Genomic DNA, 19,172 nt, shown 5'->3' with positions numbered 1-19,172 from the left:
GGGACGATTGCGTTTACGACGTTCTGCAGGTGTCAATGAATATTTCCCATATTTTACGTATATCATCACTCAATAAGTCATGAGATTGACACAATGTCATTGTCAAATCCATATGACGTTTCCGAAGTACCAACTTTCAAAAGACTATGTGTGAAATTTCTGAACATTTCGAATGGTTAGAAAAAAGTGACAGTCATTTATGTGAAGTTTTGTTATTTTCAAAACAATTTCGTTTTTCAATTTATCATTGCTGATTTTATGAAAAAAGAAATCTCTAAAACAGATAAGGATCTTTAGAATACAGATTGAACAGCAAATTTTGGAGGTTTATTAATACTAGGTCACAAAATTTGAATTATAAATGGTAATTTAATTTAAAGATATAACTTTTAAATCATATATGTATAAATCTTTGTTGCGGTGTATATACTCATCAATTAAGGAATCATGAGTTATCAGGCTTTTAAAGATTGCAAAAGCTTTTAGATGTTATTTTATATACATGATTCATTTATCATCAAGGAAAGTCTTTTTTATTTTTTACAAACTTTTCTAACGTACGAGGTGGGATAAAAAAATTGGGTGACTTATTTCATTAAAAACAAAGTAAAATGTTTCTCAATATTTCTTTAATTTCTTAGTCCTTTTGATATGTTTATGTTTCTAAATATTTTTGATTTTAGATCTCTTCTGTTTCAAAATTAGTTTTTTTTATAATATTTTAAAAGAAAGATAAAAATTATCACTAATTTGTCTTACCTTATTTACACACTGTTTTCACCCGATATCTCGTGGCATGGCACTTTACATCACTGCTTAAGGTTAGATAATATGCAATTTGTCCAAATAATGTCAAATAACAATGCGAAAAATACAAAAGTCACAATTAAAACACAAAATAACCACTTTAATAAACGAAAAATAAATATTCTGTTTGCCACCCACGCAAAATGGCCGACTTGTCAAAGTCGCGTCTTTTGGTGCGATCTTAGAGTAGAAATGATCATAAATATATGTCTATGAACCGATTACTTCAATCATTAAACGCGATTCGGATTACTTACCGATCATTCATGAAGTGATCGGGTTAACCAAATCATAGTTTCCGAATACGTGGGCTAGAGTTTAAAGCATTGTTGCCAGATTTACTCCGAATAAAAATTTCTTACTGAAAATAAAACCGGTCATAAAAAATTGATTAATTACTTCGATTGTCGAGGAAAAATAAATAAAATATTATCGATATTATCCATATAATTTATTCAAATTCTTATACATATTTTATATTGTACCAGGGTATTTACAAAGATTCCAATTATTTTTGGAATCATACTTAACAATACTGCATAGAAATACTTTCATTTATTGTACAGGGTGATTATTAATTACGAAATAATAAAAAAGTAGTAACCTTCATTTACAAATTCCAATATTTTTCGCTATTTCTTGTATTTTTAATCACTTTATATACACTGTCCTTCAAAGTTACATCACTTTTAGTAACTAAATCCATAATAATTTACAAGTAATAACGATTCCTAGAATCGCGGGAGCTGCGATCGAAGCAGACGATTTAGTCGTCTTAGTTTTCTCCAAATTAGCACCTACTTTTGGATCTGCTTGAGGCGCTACTTCAGCTTTAGGCTCCGGTTCCGATTTAGGCTCCGGTTTCGATTTAGGCTCCGGTTCTGATTTAGGCTCTGGTTCCGATTTAGGCTCCGGTTCAGACTTAGGCTCCGGTTCAGGTAGTGGTGTAGGTACCGGTGTTGATTTATTCGTTCCAATTTCTTCTTCTAATTTGGGCTCTGGTGTAGTTGTACGCTCTAATTCAGTTACTGGTTCTATTTTAGTTGCGTGTTCCATTGATGGTTCCGGACTAGTCGTAGTTTCTTCTTTGTGTTCTGGTATAGGTACCGGTACCAAATAAGGATCTTTTCCTGAAGCCGGTAATATTTCCGGTTCCTCTAAATGAGTGTTTTCCGTTGTAGTAGTCGTTGTTACATTAGGTTCTATATTATATTGGTACGCTTGATTGAAAAGGTAACTATTACGTCCATTATGCGATGATATTAATCGGAAATTGAATTTACTCGAATCCATTCTGTCGTAGATGAATTTGTTGAGTTTATTGACGACGACGGTGATGTTGCCGTTTCCGTCGTAGGTGAATGCGTTCGGCCATTCCAAAAATTTCTCGTCTCTAGCTATTATTTTTTGAGCTGACGTGAAAGGTGTGTAGGAATCCCATTTGGCGATGCTGTTAGTACTTAGGAGACTGTAATACAGAACTCCTTTGTTGTCCATCAACATTCCTGAAAGATAAATTCATAATTATAACACAAGTCAGCTTCATTTTCATCGATTTTATTTGAATAATGAGAAAAAACAACTTCAATCTAATAAAGTTTGCCACCTAAACGAATACTCTTCATTCTTTTCGCTCTGGATTACTTCAAAGTAAAGTAAATTTGTGTTCTTCCAGTGGAAGGCACCAAATGACTTGGAAGAGAACAAAATAGGCAGATAATATCCCATAATATGGTGATTCCTTGAGAAGACATTTGCTTTACTTCCAAGTAAGCTTGTATCTTCCACTTTAAGACACCAAATGCCACGTAAAAGATCATAATGGACAGATATGATGATTCCTCGAGGAGAGATTCGTCCATGGACGACTATTATTGGTCAAACGTAATCCTTTTGCTCTACATATTGTGATAGACGAATAATAAGAGATGGACCTTTATCACTGGAATCTTCTGGGGATTTTTGGTTATTTTGAGAGATTCTATTGAGGTAGCGATATGTTTGAATTGAATAAATATCGATTACCTGCTGTTTGAGAGATCTTCTGTCCATAATCCTTGACGTTTCCCTGATACTCGCTATTTTCCTTTCCATTTTGTTCATTCCGAAGCACGCTACTATTGATTGAATAAAGATGATAGCTGGAAATCGGGCTGAAGTAAACCTCCCTATCATCATTAACAATGATTCTGTCTGAACTCGTGTGTATTTTCGGTCCTAATGCTATACTGGCTATGTTTAATGGAGAATTGATGATTACACCTCCTACTCTAAAAGTTGTAGCTTTTGGATCCGCTCGCATGGTCTGGGAATGTCGGATTTTCCAAGAATGGTGGTCTTTCACAGAAAAAACAATTATGCCTGAAAAATAAAAAGAATAAATCACATGGCGTGGATAATAGAAAGTCGGAATTTTGGAGTATTATGTTACAATTTGACAACAGCGCCACGATCACAAACGAAACATGAAAACGAGTAAAAAAGTTGTCGTACTTTTGGCGCGAGAAACTATAGCGAATTTTTTACCGTTAGTAATCAATAGTTATTATCAAAAATCCTAATTTATTTTATTTAGGAAGTTTCCATGGAAAATTTGACGTTTCTACCTGTTGCCATCTTTATCAAAATTCTATTTGACATTGACAACTTGCAAAATTATTGATTGATACAACATAAATACCACAAATTCATTTGATAGTTTCTATTTACTTAAACAATTGAAAAAACAAAGAAAAAATTGTGATAAACCAGATTTCTATTTTGATATTCATATTATGATCTATTATCAATACAATTTTGCAAGATGTCAATGTCAATTAATATTTTGATCGCACAACAGGTCGAAATGTCAAATGTCAAAAATCAAATTTTGGTTAATTTGATTAATCTTTTTCTAATAATACCAAAAATTTCTTTCGTTTCGACACATCTACTTCTACAAGGCATTCAACGTGAATCTTTGTTTGCATTGTTATGTAAGTTATTTCAATACGTGGTCATTATATTCATTATTCAACAATTATGTATATTAAAATATTTTAATTATTAACCTTAAGTGTATTCTTGTCGAATTACTACACAGTTAGGGTGGTTAGTGGAATGTAAATAATTAACTAAAACCTCAACAAACTGTTTTAAACAACTAGGTACCGTATTTTTTTTTGATATTCTATATTCGATTGACATTTTTCTTGTTCTACAACTCAAAAAATAATATTTGACAATATTGACATACGTCACCAATCAGCTGATTGCAGAACTTACACAAATTATTTCATTTCTTCCGTCTTGTGCATCAACGTTTTCATGTATATATATTTATAGTTTTTTTGTGTTTATAGATCTTCATTTAGTTATACAATACATTCTAGGTGTTTAATAATAATTATTGAGTAATTACAAATATTTTTTTATCATTTAACCCGTTCATTTCGTTCAGTTTCCATACGCCAGAGAACGTGATTCATGAGCTTAAATAGCAAAGGTCATAATTTCTTCGACATTGGATTATACTGGCAATGTTGCCAATTTGAATATAGGTAGACATGATAGGGTAGACTGGGGTAAATGTTTTAAATTGAAAGATTGATAATTTGATAATTGATTGATATTTAATAAACACCTATTACAAGAGATCACGCCACCTCCACTGTCTGAACGTTTTATTTTTGTAATATACAATAAATTTTAACGAATTGTGTATTTTCTTAGTCTAACCTAACAGAGCTGGCAACGTTGCGCTGATTTATATTTCATGACCGTTATTACCAACATTCGAATCATGATCGTGTTAAATACCCAAAAAATGTCATTGCTCTACAATTACATAGTTAAGTCAAGGACAAATAAAAATTCATTGTTGTGACAAGTTTCTGCGAAGATGAAAATTAAGCGCTGGTTGTATAACTGCTAAAAAAGAAGATTTTAATGTTTAACTTGATACAGAAATTCACGTAAACACATCTGCGCTAATTTTTACAATAAATAATAAAGTGGGCAGATCATTACGTATTGTTTAATGTAAATATAAGAATACGAAGAAAATGACTTCATCATTTGTTTAATTCATTAACAAGTTTAGCGGTAGTCTTATGTAAAATTGTGATTTTACATATCTGTATTTGAATAAAAATATAAATTTGATATAATTGTGACGCTTATGTTCAGTACGCAACGAAAGGTTGTTGCCAAATTGGCTATTCTCCCTCGTGATACCAGACATTGTCGATTCGAAGAAATATTGAGGTTACGAATTTTTTTCGATATTTGAGCTGTATGTATAGTCGAAGGATGTATAAAAACGTTGTTTGAGAATAATTTTAAACCTGAACGACGATCAAGGTTAATTATAAATGATGCGCAGCTATTATTTTTATATATATATATATATATTTGAATAGTTTTACAACAACCGTGAAGTTATTGGTTTGTAAACAATGTTTCGAAGCTCTTTTTTGCAGAGGTTCCCAAACTTTTTTTTGTATCACAGATGTTTCATGAATATACATATTCATAATCAGCTGATTTTGCGAGAAATCTAACCCTAATATTGATCGTAAATTTTGTTTCTGGTATTTATTTAGAAAAAGAGTTAATTTGGATTAGTGGCAGCGAAAGTATTGTGAAAAGCAACTTATATAATGTAAAAAAAAACATACAATAGTTGTTTCTGATAATAATATGCAAAGTTTCCATACAAACTACATGTAATCGGCATGGAATTTGTTAAAAATAAATAAGAATTTGAAAACATCGTAAAAATGTTTGTGAAAATAATCATGCAATTAATCAATTCAACCTACAGTAGGTTATAAAAAAAAACCGAAACGAAGTTTGTACAACTTGTAAAGGACGCAATATTTCTTGATCAAAAGTATGCGCAGATGAAGTTCATACGATTGTTTCACGCAAGATCTTGACATGATCAGTTTTGTGCTGTTTTTATTGCGTACAAGTTGCAATCTGGTAGCTTAAGAGACCAACCGACCTTCCTTATGTTTTCCTTATCTTAATAATTGTCAATTGCTTTCTATTGCGACCAATGCGTCTTAGTACTTCATCGTTGGCGATTCTGTCAGTCCAGGGTATCTTCAGGATGCGTCTATAGAGTCACATCTCAAATGCCTCAAGTTTTTTCATCATTTGAACTTTCAAGGTCCAAGTTTCCAGTCCGTACTGACCACACATAACCTTCCATGAACCCTATTGTGACGTGGAGGTTTAGATTTCTGTTTAATAATTGTCAAAAGTTTTCTTTTGAGACCAATTCGTCTTAGTACTTCGTCGTTGGCGATTCTGTCAGTCCAGGGTATCTTCAGGATGCGTCTATAGAGTCACATCTCAAATGCCTCAAGTTTTTTCATCATTTGAACTTTCAAGGTCCAAGTTTCCAGTCCGTACTGACCACACATAACCTTCCATGAACCCTATTGTGACGTGGAGGTTTAGATTTCTGTTTAATAATTGTCAACTGTTTTCTTTTGAGACCAATTCGTCTTAGTACTTCGTCGTTGGCGATTCTGTAGGGTATCTGTCCAGGGTATCTTCAGGATACGGAACAACTCAAATCGAAATAGATAAATTGCGAAAATTCTTTTGTGGGGCATTTGAATTGAGATCGAACTTATATTTCCAATAAACGTGAGATATTTCTTGGATTTGTAAATTTTTTGATTTCCATGACAGGGAAGCATATCTTGATAACTTACAAGGAACCTCAAAACTGTTCCAAGTTCTTAAAGTAATTTTTGAGAAGAAAAATGAAGTAAGAGGGTTGTTTGCAGAAACTTGATAAAGACGACAAAGTTTCTGAGGTGTCAGCATTCTAAAAACATCGGAGAACACCAAATTTTTTTTACAGCGAACTGCCACTTGCTAAAAACATTATCAAATCGGTTTTTAAATACCTATTCGAAGGGTTTTTAGCTAAAATAAATTGTTTTATAATTTAAACACGCTCGGTATTTGAGCTAAACGGCAGTTTATAAAAATTCATAAAGACGAATACCAAAAACGGCTTTTTGCAGGGCCGGATTAAGCTAGGGCCATCATTTGGAAATCATTCTGTATTTTTTAATGTGTTGATGGCACAAATTTAAAGTATTGATACTATTTTGTGAATTTTTCCGGGTTTCCGAATTCCTTAAGGGGGCCCCGTCATTATTTTAGCCCCGGGCCTTATAAATCTTAATCCAGCCCTGGCTTTTTGAATAAAAACATATATACAAAAAAGGAAAAACGAGTAGTAAATAGGACAAAAAGTATTTTACAAATAGCTGTACAAAAACGAACGTTTTGTAAACTATCGACATTAAATTTGAAAGTACGGACCTGGATGCAGAAATGTCAATGTCAATGTTTCGAAAGAACCGCAAAATGACAACGACGACGATGAAGATGATTAAATGTAAATGCAGCATCGTCAAAAATATAAATTATATACGAGGGTTGCCTCTTGAGATCAGATTGAATTCGACGTCGACCTCGAAATTTATTTTTGATCTGCGGAAATAAGAAAAGAATCAAATCGATGTTTTGACATTTGTTGTAGATTTCGCATTGTTGGAAAACGATTCGTCGTCTGCGATTTGTTTCGAACACTTCTGGCGAACAAAATGCTGGTGTACCATCCAGAATTGACCGTTCAACGTTGCACTAATGAAAGGCAAACATTTTATTGGGTTTGGCTCGTCTCGAAAGACAAATAAATCGATTGTTGTGTCGCCTTTCGTGATCTTAAAGCATCTCGATTGAATTTTTCCAGCATTTGTTTGCACCAATCCGCACTCGAGCTTATTTTTGAGCTATTGTCAAATCATGCGGTATCCAACGCGAACAAATCTTTTTGACAATCAAATAAGCCTCAATCTCACGATATGTCACACGCTGACGTATTAATCACGTGATGGAAGACTTTATCTCCGGTGAAAATGAATTTTGTTTTGTTTTTGCGAAAATGTTGGGTACTCACCTGGATCTTTAGCACTGTTATCCGTAATATAAGCATATCCAGAGTCTGTGTCGTCTACCACGATATCGTATAAAAAATTCGAATCCAAACTAGCGACATTTTCGGGAAATGTATACGCAGCGGTGGTCATATTTTTCTTAATATCGAAAATAATCAATTTGGGAGGGCATCTCGCCGAGGGATTCGTCAAAGTTTCCGTTCTACCGCTATCTATTATCCAAAGTTGTCCCTTTGGATCGATTTCTATGTTTTGGACGTTTTGTAAAGCGTTGCAGTCCCCTTCGGCGTTCATTTCGAAAGAAGGGTACGGTTGTAGAGCGGGAGCGGTGTCGTTGGTAACTCCGGCGGGAATCCTGACGAGCGTAGCGGGAACTCCGTCTTTCATCCTGGGAACGGTTAAGTAATAGAAATCATCGAAGTAGTTAATGCCTGCTATTATATTGTTTTCTGGTATGTAAGTACCCCTTGATACGGCGTTTTTGTACATTTCCTCACTGGGCCATGTGAAATTAAAATATTTCCATTCTCGAATTACTCGGAATCTTTCTGTTTTCGCAGTTACTACGAACAGAATTAGTAAAATGACGAGTTGCCGGCGCATTTTAGCGAAACCGTTCAATTCAAACATCGCGTCGAAAATACTGAACTGAATGAATATTGTTTATTATTGTTGACTTGTTTTATAGTGGTAGTGGAACTATTAATGGTGCTAAATGATGATATTTTGTACGGCCAGGTAAAATCTGACGCGACGCTACGACTTACCGTGTGTTTTAAAAGAAAGGAGATTAGGTATAACTTGACAATTTTTATTTTTTATTTTCGTGTCAAACAAAATTTCGTATATCAATGAAAATACATTATTCTTCAATTTATTACTTCTTAGCCTTTTTTATACGGTTATGGTGATAAATTAACTTCATTATATCTAATTGAAACGTTTCAAAACAGATAAAAACCTTGACGTTTCGACCTATTGCCACCAAAGGTTTCGTGGAATTTGAAAATGTAAAACTTCAGTTTTTCAAGCGATTTAAATTCTGTAAATGAAGGGATTGTGACGCTTTGTTTTCGTCCAATTATCAACAAATTTGAAGAGGTAAAACTTCAGGTATTCAAGCGATTTAAATTCTGTAAATGAAGGGATTGTGACGCTTTGTTTTCGTCCAATTATCAACAAATTTGAAGAGGTAAAACTTCAGTTTTTTAAGCGATTTTAATTCTGTAAATGAAGGGATTGTGACGCTTTGTTTTCGTCCAATTATCAACAAATTTGAAGAGGTAAAACTTCAGGTTTTCAAGCGATTTAAATTCTGTAAATGAAGGGATTGTGACGCTTTGTTTTCGTCCAATTATCAACAAATTTGAAGAGGTAAAACTTCAGTTTTTTAAGCGATTTTAATTCTGTAAATGAAGGGATTGTGACGCTTTGTTTTCGTCCAATTATCAACAAATTTGAAGAGGTAAAACTTCAGGTTTTCAAGCGATTTAAATTCTGTAAATGAAGGGATTGTGACGCTTTGTTTTCGTCCAATTATCAACAAATTTGAAGAGGTAAAACTTCAGTTTTTTAAGCGATTTTAATTCTGTAAATGAAGGGATTGTGACGCTTTGTTTTCGTCCAATTATCAACAAATTTGAAGAGGTAAAACTTCAGTTTTTTAAGCGATTTTAATTCTGTAAATGAAGGGATTGTGACGCTTTGTTTTCGTCCAATTATCAACAAATTTGAAGAGGTAAAACTTCAGTTTTTTAAGCGATTTTAATTCTGTAAATGAAGGGATTGTGACGCTTTGTTTTCGTCCAATTATCAACAAATTTGAAGAGGTAAAACTTCAGGTTTTCAAGCGATTTAAATTCTGTAAATGAAGGGATTGTGACGCTTTGTTTTCGTCCAATTATCAACAAATTTGAAGAGGTAAAACTTCAGGTTTTCAAGCGATTTTAATTCTGTAAATGAAGGGATTGTGACGCTTTGTTTTCGTCCAATTATCAACAAATTTGAAGAGGTAAAACTTCAGTTTTTCAAGCGATTTAAATTCTGTAAATGAAGGGATTGTGACGCTTTGTTTTCGTCCAATTATCAACAAATTTGAAGAGGTAAAACTTCAGTTTTTCAAGCGATTTAAATTCTGTAAATGAAGGGATTGTGACGCTTTGTTTTCGTCCAATTATCAACAAAATTGAAGAGGTAAAACTTCAGTTTTTCAAGCGATTTAAATTCTGTAAATGAAGGGATTGTGACGCTTTGTTTTCGTCCAATTATCAACAAATTTGAAGAGGTAAAACTTCAGTTTTTTAAGCGATTTAAATTCTATAAATGAAGGGATTGTGACGCTTTGTTTTCGTCCAATTATCAACAAATTTCAAGAGGTAAAACTTCAGTTTTTTAAGCGATTTAAATTCTGTAAATGAAGGGATTGTGACGCTTTGTTTTCGTCCAATTATCAACAAATTTGAAGAGGTAAAACTTCAGTTTTTCAAGCGATTTAAATTCTGTAAATGAAGGGATTGTGACGCTTTGTTTTCGTCCAATTATCAACAAATTTGAAGAGGTAAAACTTCAGTTTTTTAAGCGATTTAAATTCTGTAAATGAAGGGATTGTGACGCTTTGTTTTCGTCCAATTATCAACAAATTTGAAGAGGTAAAACTTCAGTTTTTCAAGCGATTTAAATTCTGTAAATGAAGGGATTGTGACGCTTTGTTTTCGTCCAATTATCAACAAATTTGAAGAGGTAAAACTTCAGTTTTTTAAGCGATTTAAATTCTGTAAATGAAGGGATTGTGACGCTTTGTTTTCGTCCAATTATCAACAAATTTGAAGAGGTAAAACTTCAGTTTTTTAAGCGATTTAAATTCTGTAAATGAAGGGATTGTGACGCTTTGTTTTCGTCCAATTATCAACAAATTTGAAGAGGTAAAACTTCAGGTTTTCAAGCGATTTAAATTCTGTAAATGAAGGGATTGTGACGCTTTGTTTTCGTCCAATTATCAACAAATTTGAAGAGGTAAAACTTCAGTTTTTTAAGCGATTTAAATTCTGTAAATGAAGGGATTGTGACGCTTTGTTTTCGTCCAATTATCAACAAATTTGAAGAGGTAAAACTTCAGGTTTTCAAGCGATTTAAATTCTGTAAATGAAGGGATTGTGACGCTTTGTTTTCGTCCAATTATCAACAAATTTGAAGAGGTAAAACTTCAGTTTTTTAAGCGATTTAAATTCTGTAAATGAAGGGATTGTGACGCTTTGTTTTCGTCCAATTATCAACAAATTTGAAGAGGTAAAACTTCAGTTTTTCAAGCGATTTAAATTCTGTAAATGAAGGGATTGTGACGCTTTGTTTTCGTCCAATTATCAACAAATTTGAAGAGGTAAAACTTCAGGTTTTCAAGCGATTTAAATTCTGTAAATGAAGGGATTGTGACGCTTTGTTTTCGTCCAATTATCAACAAATTTGAAGAGGTAAAACTTCAGTTTTTTAAGCGATTTAAATTCTGTAAATGAAGGGATTGTGACGCTTTGTTTTCGTCCAATTATCAACAAATTTGAAGAGGTAAAACTTCAGTTTTTCAAGCGATTTAAATTCTGTAAATGAAGGGATTGTGACGCTTTGTTTTCGTCCAATTATCAACAAATTTGAAGAGGTAAAACTTCAGGTTTTCAAGCGATTTAAATTCTGTAAATGAAGGGATTGTGACGCTTTGTTTTCGTCCAATTATCAACAAATTTGAAGAGGTAAAACTTCAGTTTTTCAAGCGATTTAAATTCTGTAAATGAAGGGATTGTGACGCTTTGTTTTCGTCCAATTATCAACAAATTTGAAGAGGTAAAACTTCAGTTTTTTAAGCGATTTAAATTCTGTAAATGAAGGGATTGTGACGCTTTGTTTTCGTCCAATTATCAACAAATTTGAAGAGGTAAAACTTCAGGTTTTCAAGCGATTTAAATTCTGTAAATGAAGGGATTGTGACGCTTTGTTTTCGTCCAATTATCAACAAATTTGAAGAGGTAAAACTTCAGTTTTTTAAGCGATTTAAATTCTGTAAATGAAGGGATTGTGACGCTTTGTTTTCGTCCAATTATCAACAAATTTGAAGAGGTAAAACTTCAGTTTTTCAAGCGATTTAAATTCTGTAAATGAAGGGATTGTGACGCTTTGTTTTCGTCCAATTATCAACAAATTTGAAGAGGTAAAACTTCAGGTTTTCAAGCGATTTAAATTCTGTAAATGAAGGGATTGTGACGCTTTGTTTTCGTCCAATTATCAACAAATTTGAAGAGGTAAAACTTCAGTTTTTCAAGCGATTTAAATTCTGTAAATGAAGGGATTGTGACGCTTTGTTTTCGTCCAATTATCAACAAATTTGAAGAGGTAAAACTTCAGGTTTTTAAGCGATTTTAATTCTATGTTTTTGTGAATAATTTTGATGGAAGTTACAATGAAGGGATGGTACTTGATAAAACTTAGAATGTGATTGGAATCTATTTTGAGATTGAGGAATGATTTTGTAGAGCCCGTAACAATTACGAGTTTTAAAGGTGGGTTAGAAAAATCGATATATCGAAGTTCTTTTTTTTCCAGAAGAGTAGACGTCTATTATATTTTTGCTTCTCTCCATGGTTCTAAGAGAAAATTTTCCTGTTCTTCGTACTGTATGTCTTGTACATTGTCGAATGATGACTTGAGGTTTGATAATCCCGATACTTAAGCAACCAACATGCAAGAAGATTCCACAGCTGCGGTCTCATTAATTTTTGATAAATTTGTACACAATTGTCAAAATGTATATGAATCGGGACAGTCAGCGACTATAAACGAATGCTACGCATATATTTTTCCTTAAAAAATATTTTCCTAAAGACGAAAACGTTTTCTGAAGAACGATATATCAAAACTGATTTATATTATACATATACCCGAGACGTAAGTTACATAATCATATTTACAAAAAAGGTAATGAAAATAAAAAGTAGTATTAGACATTTTTGAGAAACACCTGCATCGCTGTGAAGTATTTAGGCTACGTAAGAAGTCCGCAATGTACCTATAGTAAAGTGAGTCATCTTCAGAATATTTTTTTTTATTATGGTCACGCAAATGTTATTCTTAACCTCGACATCCGTATTATGCAAGGTCTCTACGATAAAATAAAACCGTTTTCGAGTGTAACTATTGTTAGAAAATGTTGATAAACTCTATGATTATGATTTATAAAGATGAAGTGAAAGTTTCATGTCAATTATAAGTGAAATATTAAAAAAATAAAATAAGAAATCGGTAACATTATTTAAGATACACTACACTTTAGTTAAAAAGGCCCTAAAATGTGAAAAATAAGCTCGACATAACCCCATTTGGTAATTATACACTTTCACGGTCACCTGGTTTTTTGGCTCTAGAAAATCGAAAAATGGATCGATTTTAATGATCTTGGTCTCAAAATGTTCCATTTTACGGCGGATTTATAAAAAAAATACGAAAATTAAAAAAAAATAAATATTTTTTACAGTTTCATGACTTTAATCGCAAAAAAAAATAACTTTCTACATATAATCCTTCGTAACTGTTTCTGACGTCGTGGAATCAAGTTCGTTTATTTTTTTTCGCAATTTACATAAAAAAATGAATATTTTGAAAAAAAAAAAGTTTTTCTACTATTTAAGGTTTGAAACTATTAAAAATTTAAAATTAAATTCGTCGTAAAATGGAACATTTTGAGACCAAGATCATTAAAATCCATCCATTTTTCGATTTTCTAGAGCCAAAAAACCAGGTGACCGTGAAAGTGTATAATTACCCCCCATTTGTTTTTTTTAGGAAATTCCAAAAATACGAAATGAAAATTACCCCACGCGCGTTCCAAAAAAACCGACTCAACCCGATTGAGTTGAAGACATTGCTTTTTGACTTCCTTGTACAATTCGACCCGCCACAACTCAATCGGGTTGAGTTCGGGACAAATTGAGGTCATGAAGTTGGTTTTTTTTTGGATAATTTCCATTGACTATCTTGGAAAAGGAAAAACTATCAACGGCGAGTATTTTGAGCGAAGAAATCAAGCAAAAACACTCGCTTTTGACTAAGAAGAAAATGTAACTGAAATTAATGAATTAGAGTTTGAATTGCTACGTATCCGCCTGATTTAGCCCCCTCGGAGTATTTTCTGTCCCCAGACTAGAAAAAATGCCTCGATGGTCAAAGATTTTCCGACAATGAAGATATATATCGGCAGTTGATGGCTATTTTGACCAGCTTGACGTTCCTTATTTATTTTTTCCGACATTTTTGTGTTTTCAGGTACTTCTGGGACTATCCTCGCAGTTAATTGGGATTACCACAAATTTTTACTGCAAAATAATAACTTTTTCATTCGACTGTCATATCCTAATAGATTGTAATTAGCACTTTTATATTTATAGAACGTAATAAAATATACGAAATCGCTTTCAAGAATAGTTGATATTTAATACCCAAAGATGAAGCAAAAACAGCGGAAAACTCACAGAGAACTTGTTTAACCAGATTTTAACCTTGAAAATATAGTTAATCGCCTAACAATTAATATAGTAACGCTAATTTATCTAAATATTAGCAAAGAAACCAATATTATTGAATTAAACATCAATAATCCCCGATACAAATGTGTTACGCTCTGTATATTATATTTTCTAATGTATCATTGTAATTATTTTTGTTTTGATTTAATAAAAATTGCAAAGTCGATCATGTTCGGATATTGCATTGTGTCATGGTCACTTGAGAATCTAAAGGTCAAACGTAATTGTAAATAAATATTTTAAAAATTTATTAAAACAATTATATAACTACAAACATGATATACTATCAATACACGTTTAAAGTAAATACTTTTTAAGGTAGAAATACAGAAATAAAATAACAGTAGCATTTTTTCTTATATTACACAAATTTTTAGGTTATTACAACTATTTAAGTAGACAAGTAAAATCACCATCAGCCATCTTGCGTATCATCTGTCACGCCTTGTTTTCCATGCCTTTTTAACAGACTTTTAACTTGAAACGTGTGCACACCCAAAGAAAAATCCGTTAATGAATGGCTCGTCTAAACAACAGGGGCCAGTCCGGCACTGGCTTATCTACTAGCTTCGTATAAACGCGTTTTACCACTTGAAATTTTGACGTCCCGAGAATCCAATCCGAATAGAGTACAGAGTTATAGAATGATGCTCTTTCACTTTCTAACACTAAATCTTCTATACCTAATTCTCTCTAACTCATGATCACATCTTGTATGTCATCTGTCATCAATCATCCGTCATGAATTCTGTGTATTTATTAAGTTATAAGTACTTTTCGATAACGGAAACGTATTCAAATTTACATGTTTATTTATATTTTTTTTAAACTTTTTCATGAATAGTACACCTGAGACGTTACATCCCGAATATATTATTATTGTTTTAATAAGGTTTTTATAAATCAAGTTTCAATTCATAACATATAAAGTCCTAAATAATTTTATGTCCATTTTATGACAGTTTTGTTTTCCTCACGAAGTTCATTTTATTAAAAGAATTTATTATTATTTATTTCATCGCATTGAATTCTCATTCAAACTATATAGCAACCTACGTACGTTCATGTTTATAATTAACAACACGTACCAGAATACGTTTCACCGGATAACAAATCAATATTTACTGATATTTTATTTGTGATTGAAATTCATATAAATGCACAACACGAGTTTATATTATAGACAATAATTTATTTGAAAATATTTCGAGCTGCCCAAGGTTTTTTGTTCGACGATAAAACTACAATAATATGGAAAAACAATCGTGGTTTTCCCTTGAAAAAATTCCACTTATAGAACTAAAAATCGTAATAGTTTATCACAATATACGATTATCTGGAATTCACAGTATACAAGTTTTGTTTGTTAATATTAAATTTTAAAGATTATATCTGTTAGATCGTTAAACCAAAAAAAAGTGGTTATATTTCTTATAAATATTTACCTGGTAGTTATGCAACACTCAAGTTCAAAATTCGATAACAGTGTTGCCTATGCATTCCAATCAAATGTTCAGAAAACGATTTAGTATCTAGTTGATAGACAACCAACATTACATATAGGTTTGAACATCACGAAATCATTTTCAAAATGATTTAGTTGATATAATAATTATTAGATTACTGTTTATTTTCCATATAATCGTTAGGAAGAAATCAATGACTGTTTTGTATAAAAAAACAATTTTTTAATACTTGTACATATCTTTATCTATTATTGTCAGTTTTATCTATGATTTTATGGTTATTATGAGGATATCACGTACATCGTGGTTTCCTTCTCGGTGAAATAATAGCCTTGAATAATATACGAATGCAAATTAATTTCACAAAATCCATCATCGGTACAATGACAGAAAAAAATTTACGCATGCATTCCGTGAACTATGATTATATATGTTTAGTTACGTAATGAAAAAATTAAAATATCAATATTTGAGAGGAGAAACTTTTTCACTTTTATTTACTTTATTCGATTTATAATGACAAGTTTGTAAATATAGATTTCAATAGTTTAAATTAAATGTGGGGGGTCTTTTTAATATTTCATACAACATTTCATATGATACGTGGTCTGTTTATTTATGGCTATCGATCGCATTTGACAGATGACAGTTTTTTAGTTTAGAGGGAATTTGTATTAGATATAAAATTCTTTCGATGTCGAAATATTATATTTCTTCAGTTTTTTACTCAGATCTTCTTATATGTTTTTCTTGATAAATCGTCTTGCGTTCTAGGTCTGTTTTTATAGGAAATTAGAATTAAAAAACGGGTAAATATCATAGAGTTATGACAGTTATATATCTATGGTAAATATTGACGTTTTGATTCATTTCAATCTTTATCGTAATTATGCAACTTGTGTCATATTTTGATAAAGACCGAAATAATAAGTCGAAAAGTCGATTTTTCGAAACTCATTTTCCAATAAAATCAAGATGATTTACCAAAAAATAAAATATTGGATTTTGCACGTATATTAAGCAGCATTGTTGCCAAGTCTACACAATTAGAAGAAAACTAAATAACTAACCAAATGTCAGTCAGATTAGCTGATGGATTCGAGCCATTTTGTAACTTCTTTTGTGGTTTTTTTTTTATTTACTTTTAGAGGAAAAAAGTTGATTTTGGTTTGTGACATGGCAACAGCCTTTTATAATGTCAAACAGTTTTCAATATTTTTTATAACAAATTACATTCAATTTCTTGCTTCCATAGAATTCCCATCTAACAAAAGACATAATCTAGATTGAATATACAGAGTCGTCATATACATAACCTCATTGTTTCATCTGGCAACGTTTTTCGGAAATACAAATAAAAAGTTTTAGTATTTCGAATTCAACATACGCGAAATATTTAATGGGATAAATTTGAAAAATTTGCCGATGTCATACGTTGGTATTCGGGAAAATACGGGGCTATCCAAAACTACACAATTATACGGGGTGTATAGTTTGAGATATCAATTAATGAAAATAAGTGGTACCGAAAAACGTTGTACATACATTTTTATACTTCATAAATTTTTATGTTGATAATTAATTTAAGTAATAAATCATGATAAATTGCGTACGTCATGAATGACGTACTGTTTTAAGAGCAGATGAGTTTGTTTTGTAATTATTTCACCTAAACTGTCATCTTAGGTTAGTTTTGACATTAAATTTCAGTATTTCACGCATCATTTTCCATATAAAATAAAAATGGCTTCCAATAAATGAAATAATGGGCAACGGAATAGGATACGAAAGGCAAGACCTTCGAGATAGAGATGCGGAGCTTTCAATACCTCAAAATGTTTCGTAAGCCTCATTTTTTATTATTTTAAACATTCGTTTCAATGTCTAAATGTTTCTCGAACTTTTTTGTAGACGAGTTATATCAAATTTTATCCTCGCCATGTTACACGATACATATTTCCCTTGTATCATCCTTCGTCCTTCAGTTTGTATTCCAGAGGGATACGCCGTATACTTTTTTCATCTTAAACAAGAAACTGAAGTACCAGCATATAACATAATTGGAAATTTATGGACATTAATCAATTGCGAGGTATAGGAAATTTATTTAATAAAAATCATATTAAAATTGTCATTTTTATTGTACGAAAGGATTTCTAGTGATAAAATCTTGCAGGTTTCTTTAATCAATTTTATTTCGATATTTTCCAGCGGCTTGAACCGACATCTCAAGTTGATGATTTCATGATTAAATTTAATTTTTATTTCAGATTTCTTTCGTCGATTCCCTGGGAAACATCTGTACCGGACGAGTAGTTAGGACGGATTTCAAAAGATCAGAAACGTTGGAACAACCCATTAATTTTTTCGTTTACAGCAACAACAATTCCGGTTGGGTTTCATTTCCTTATATTTTTATGACACGACAACAAGCGAGACTTTTATGCTGCTAAATTATTCACTTCAATAAAAGATCTTCACTCAAATACCATGAATTGTTTCAATAAAAGAATCCGTTTCTACAAGAATACGTCCAGTACGACTTCCATCATTATCCCATCGTCACCTGTGGCGCTGGAGATGGTTCTAACCGAAGAAGATTCTCGAAATGTGGATCTCTACGTTATATCATCCTCTGCTAGCATCTTCAGGTGTCCTTTAAGGCGGCAATGTCCCAATAAGTCTCCTCCTCACAGAAGGTTTCAGGTCCTTCAAATGGTGTATCCCGACATTCCCGAACCAGCTTGGGTCTTATGTTTAGTGATCCTGCCTTACATCCAGAACGATATATTTGGGGAAGACTTCCATCATTATCCCATCGTCACCTGTGGCACTGGAGATGGTTCTAACTGAAGAAGATTCTCATCTATTATTCCATACACTTCCAGATGAAAGGCTCTGGTGGCACTGGGGATGGCCACTAATCTGATGAAAGGCTCTGGAGTTTCGTAGTTTCTCGAAATGTGGATCTCTACGTTGTATCATCCTCTGCTGAACCTAGCATCTTCAGGTGTCCTTTAAGGCGGCAATGTCCCGATAAATCTCCTGTTTGAATTCGCAAATTCTCTTGTAATCGATTCCACAGAAGGTTTCAGGTCCTTCAAATGGTGTATCCAGACATTCCCGAACCAGCTTGGGTCTTATGTTTAGTGATCCTGCCTTACATCCAGTACGATATATTTGGGGAAGACTTCCATCATTATCCCATCGTCTCCTGTGGCACTGGAGATGGTTCTAGCTGAAGAAGATTCTCATCTATTATTCCATACACTTCCAGATGAAAGGCTCTGGTGGCACTGGGGATGGCCACTAATCTGATGAAAGGCTCTGGAGTTTCGTAGTTTCTCGAAATGTGGATCTCTACGTTG

General features: G+C 32.5%; 4 protein-coding genes across 7 annotated transcripts in view; 2 read left to right on the top strand and 2 right to left on the bottom strand.

Annotated features, from left to right (window-relative positions):
• The window catches only part of LOC130900121 (uncharacterized), a 35,171-nt gene extending 34,186 nt beyond the window's left edge, over positions 1 to 985 (bottom strand). The window contains exon 1 of the mRNA XM_057810499.1: positions 760 to 985. The gene's annotated coding sequence lies outside the window, so the exon portion shown is untranslated. The remainder of the gene's footprint in view (positions 1 to 759) is intronic.
• The window catches only part of LOC130900119 (G protein-activated inward rectifier potassium channel 3), an 85,442-nt gene that overhangs the window by 15,366 nt on the left and 50,904 nt on the right, over positions 1 to 19,172 (top strand). The window lies entirely within an intron of this gene.
• Positions 1,244 to 8,482, bottom strand: LOC130900117 (protein yellow-like). Its single transcript, XM_057810473.1, has 3 exons — positions 7,778 to 8,482; positions 2,833 to 3,168; positions 1,244 to 2,312 (listed from the first exon to the last, which is right to left on the bottom strand). Exons 1-3 carry the CDS (start codon positions 8,403 to 8,405, stop codon positions 1,504 to 1,506), a joined length of 1,773 nt encoding a protein of 590 aa, XP_057666456.1. The 5' UTR covers positions 8,406 to 8,482; the 3' UTR covers positions 1,244 to 1,503.
• On the top strand, positions 17,425 to 18,290 carry LOC130900123 (uncharacterized). The gene is made up of 3 exons (XM_057810503.1): positions 17,425 to 17,646; positions 17,716 to 17,896; positions 18,075 to 18,290. Exons 1-3 carry the CDS (start codon positions 17,570 to 17,572, stop codon positions 18,255 to 18,257), a joined length of 441 nt encoding a protein of 146 aa, XP_057666486.1. The 5' UTR covers positions 17,425 to 17,569; the 3' UTR covers positions 18,258 to 18,290.

The sequence above is a fragment of the Diorhabda carinulata genome, chromosome 12, assembly GCF_026250575.1.
Source record: "Diorhabda carinulata isolate Delta chromosome 12, icDioCari1.1, whole genome shotgun sequence".
NCBI lineage: Eukaryota > Metazoa > Arthropoda > Insecta > Coleoptera > Chrysomelidae > Diorhabda > Diorhabda carinulata.
Note: the sequence above shows the minus strand (reverse complement) of the source record. Positions and strands in the feature narration are given on the sequence as shown.

Coding starts and splice junctions, on each gene's coding strand:
- LOC130900117 (XM_057810473.1), bottom strand. CDS start 8,405: ATGTTTGAATTGAACGGTTTCGCTAAAATGCGCCGGCAACTCGTCATT. Junction 3,169..7,777: donor TAACAGTGCTAAAGATCCAG/GTGAGTACCCAA, acceptor TTTATTTTTCAG/GCATAATTGTTTTTTCTGTG. Junction 2,313..2,832: donor GAAGATCTCTCAAACAGCAG/GTAATCGATATT, acceptor TTTATCTTTCAG/GAATGTTGATGGACAACAAA.
- LOC130900123 (XM_057810503.1), top strand. CDS start 17,570: ATGGGCAACGGAATAGGATACGAAAGGCAAGACCTTCGAGATAGAGAT. Junction 17,647..17,715: donor TCAATACCTCAAAATGTTTC/GTAAGCCTCATT, acceptor ACTTTTTTGTAG/ACGAGTTATATCAAATTTTA. Junction 17,897..18,074: donor GGACATTAATCAATTGCGAG/GTATAGGAAATT, acceptor TTTTTATTTCAG/ATTTCTTTCGTCGATTCCCT.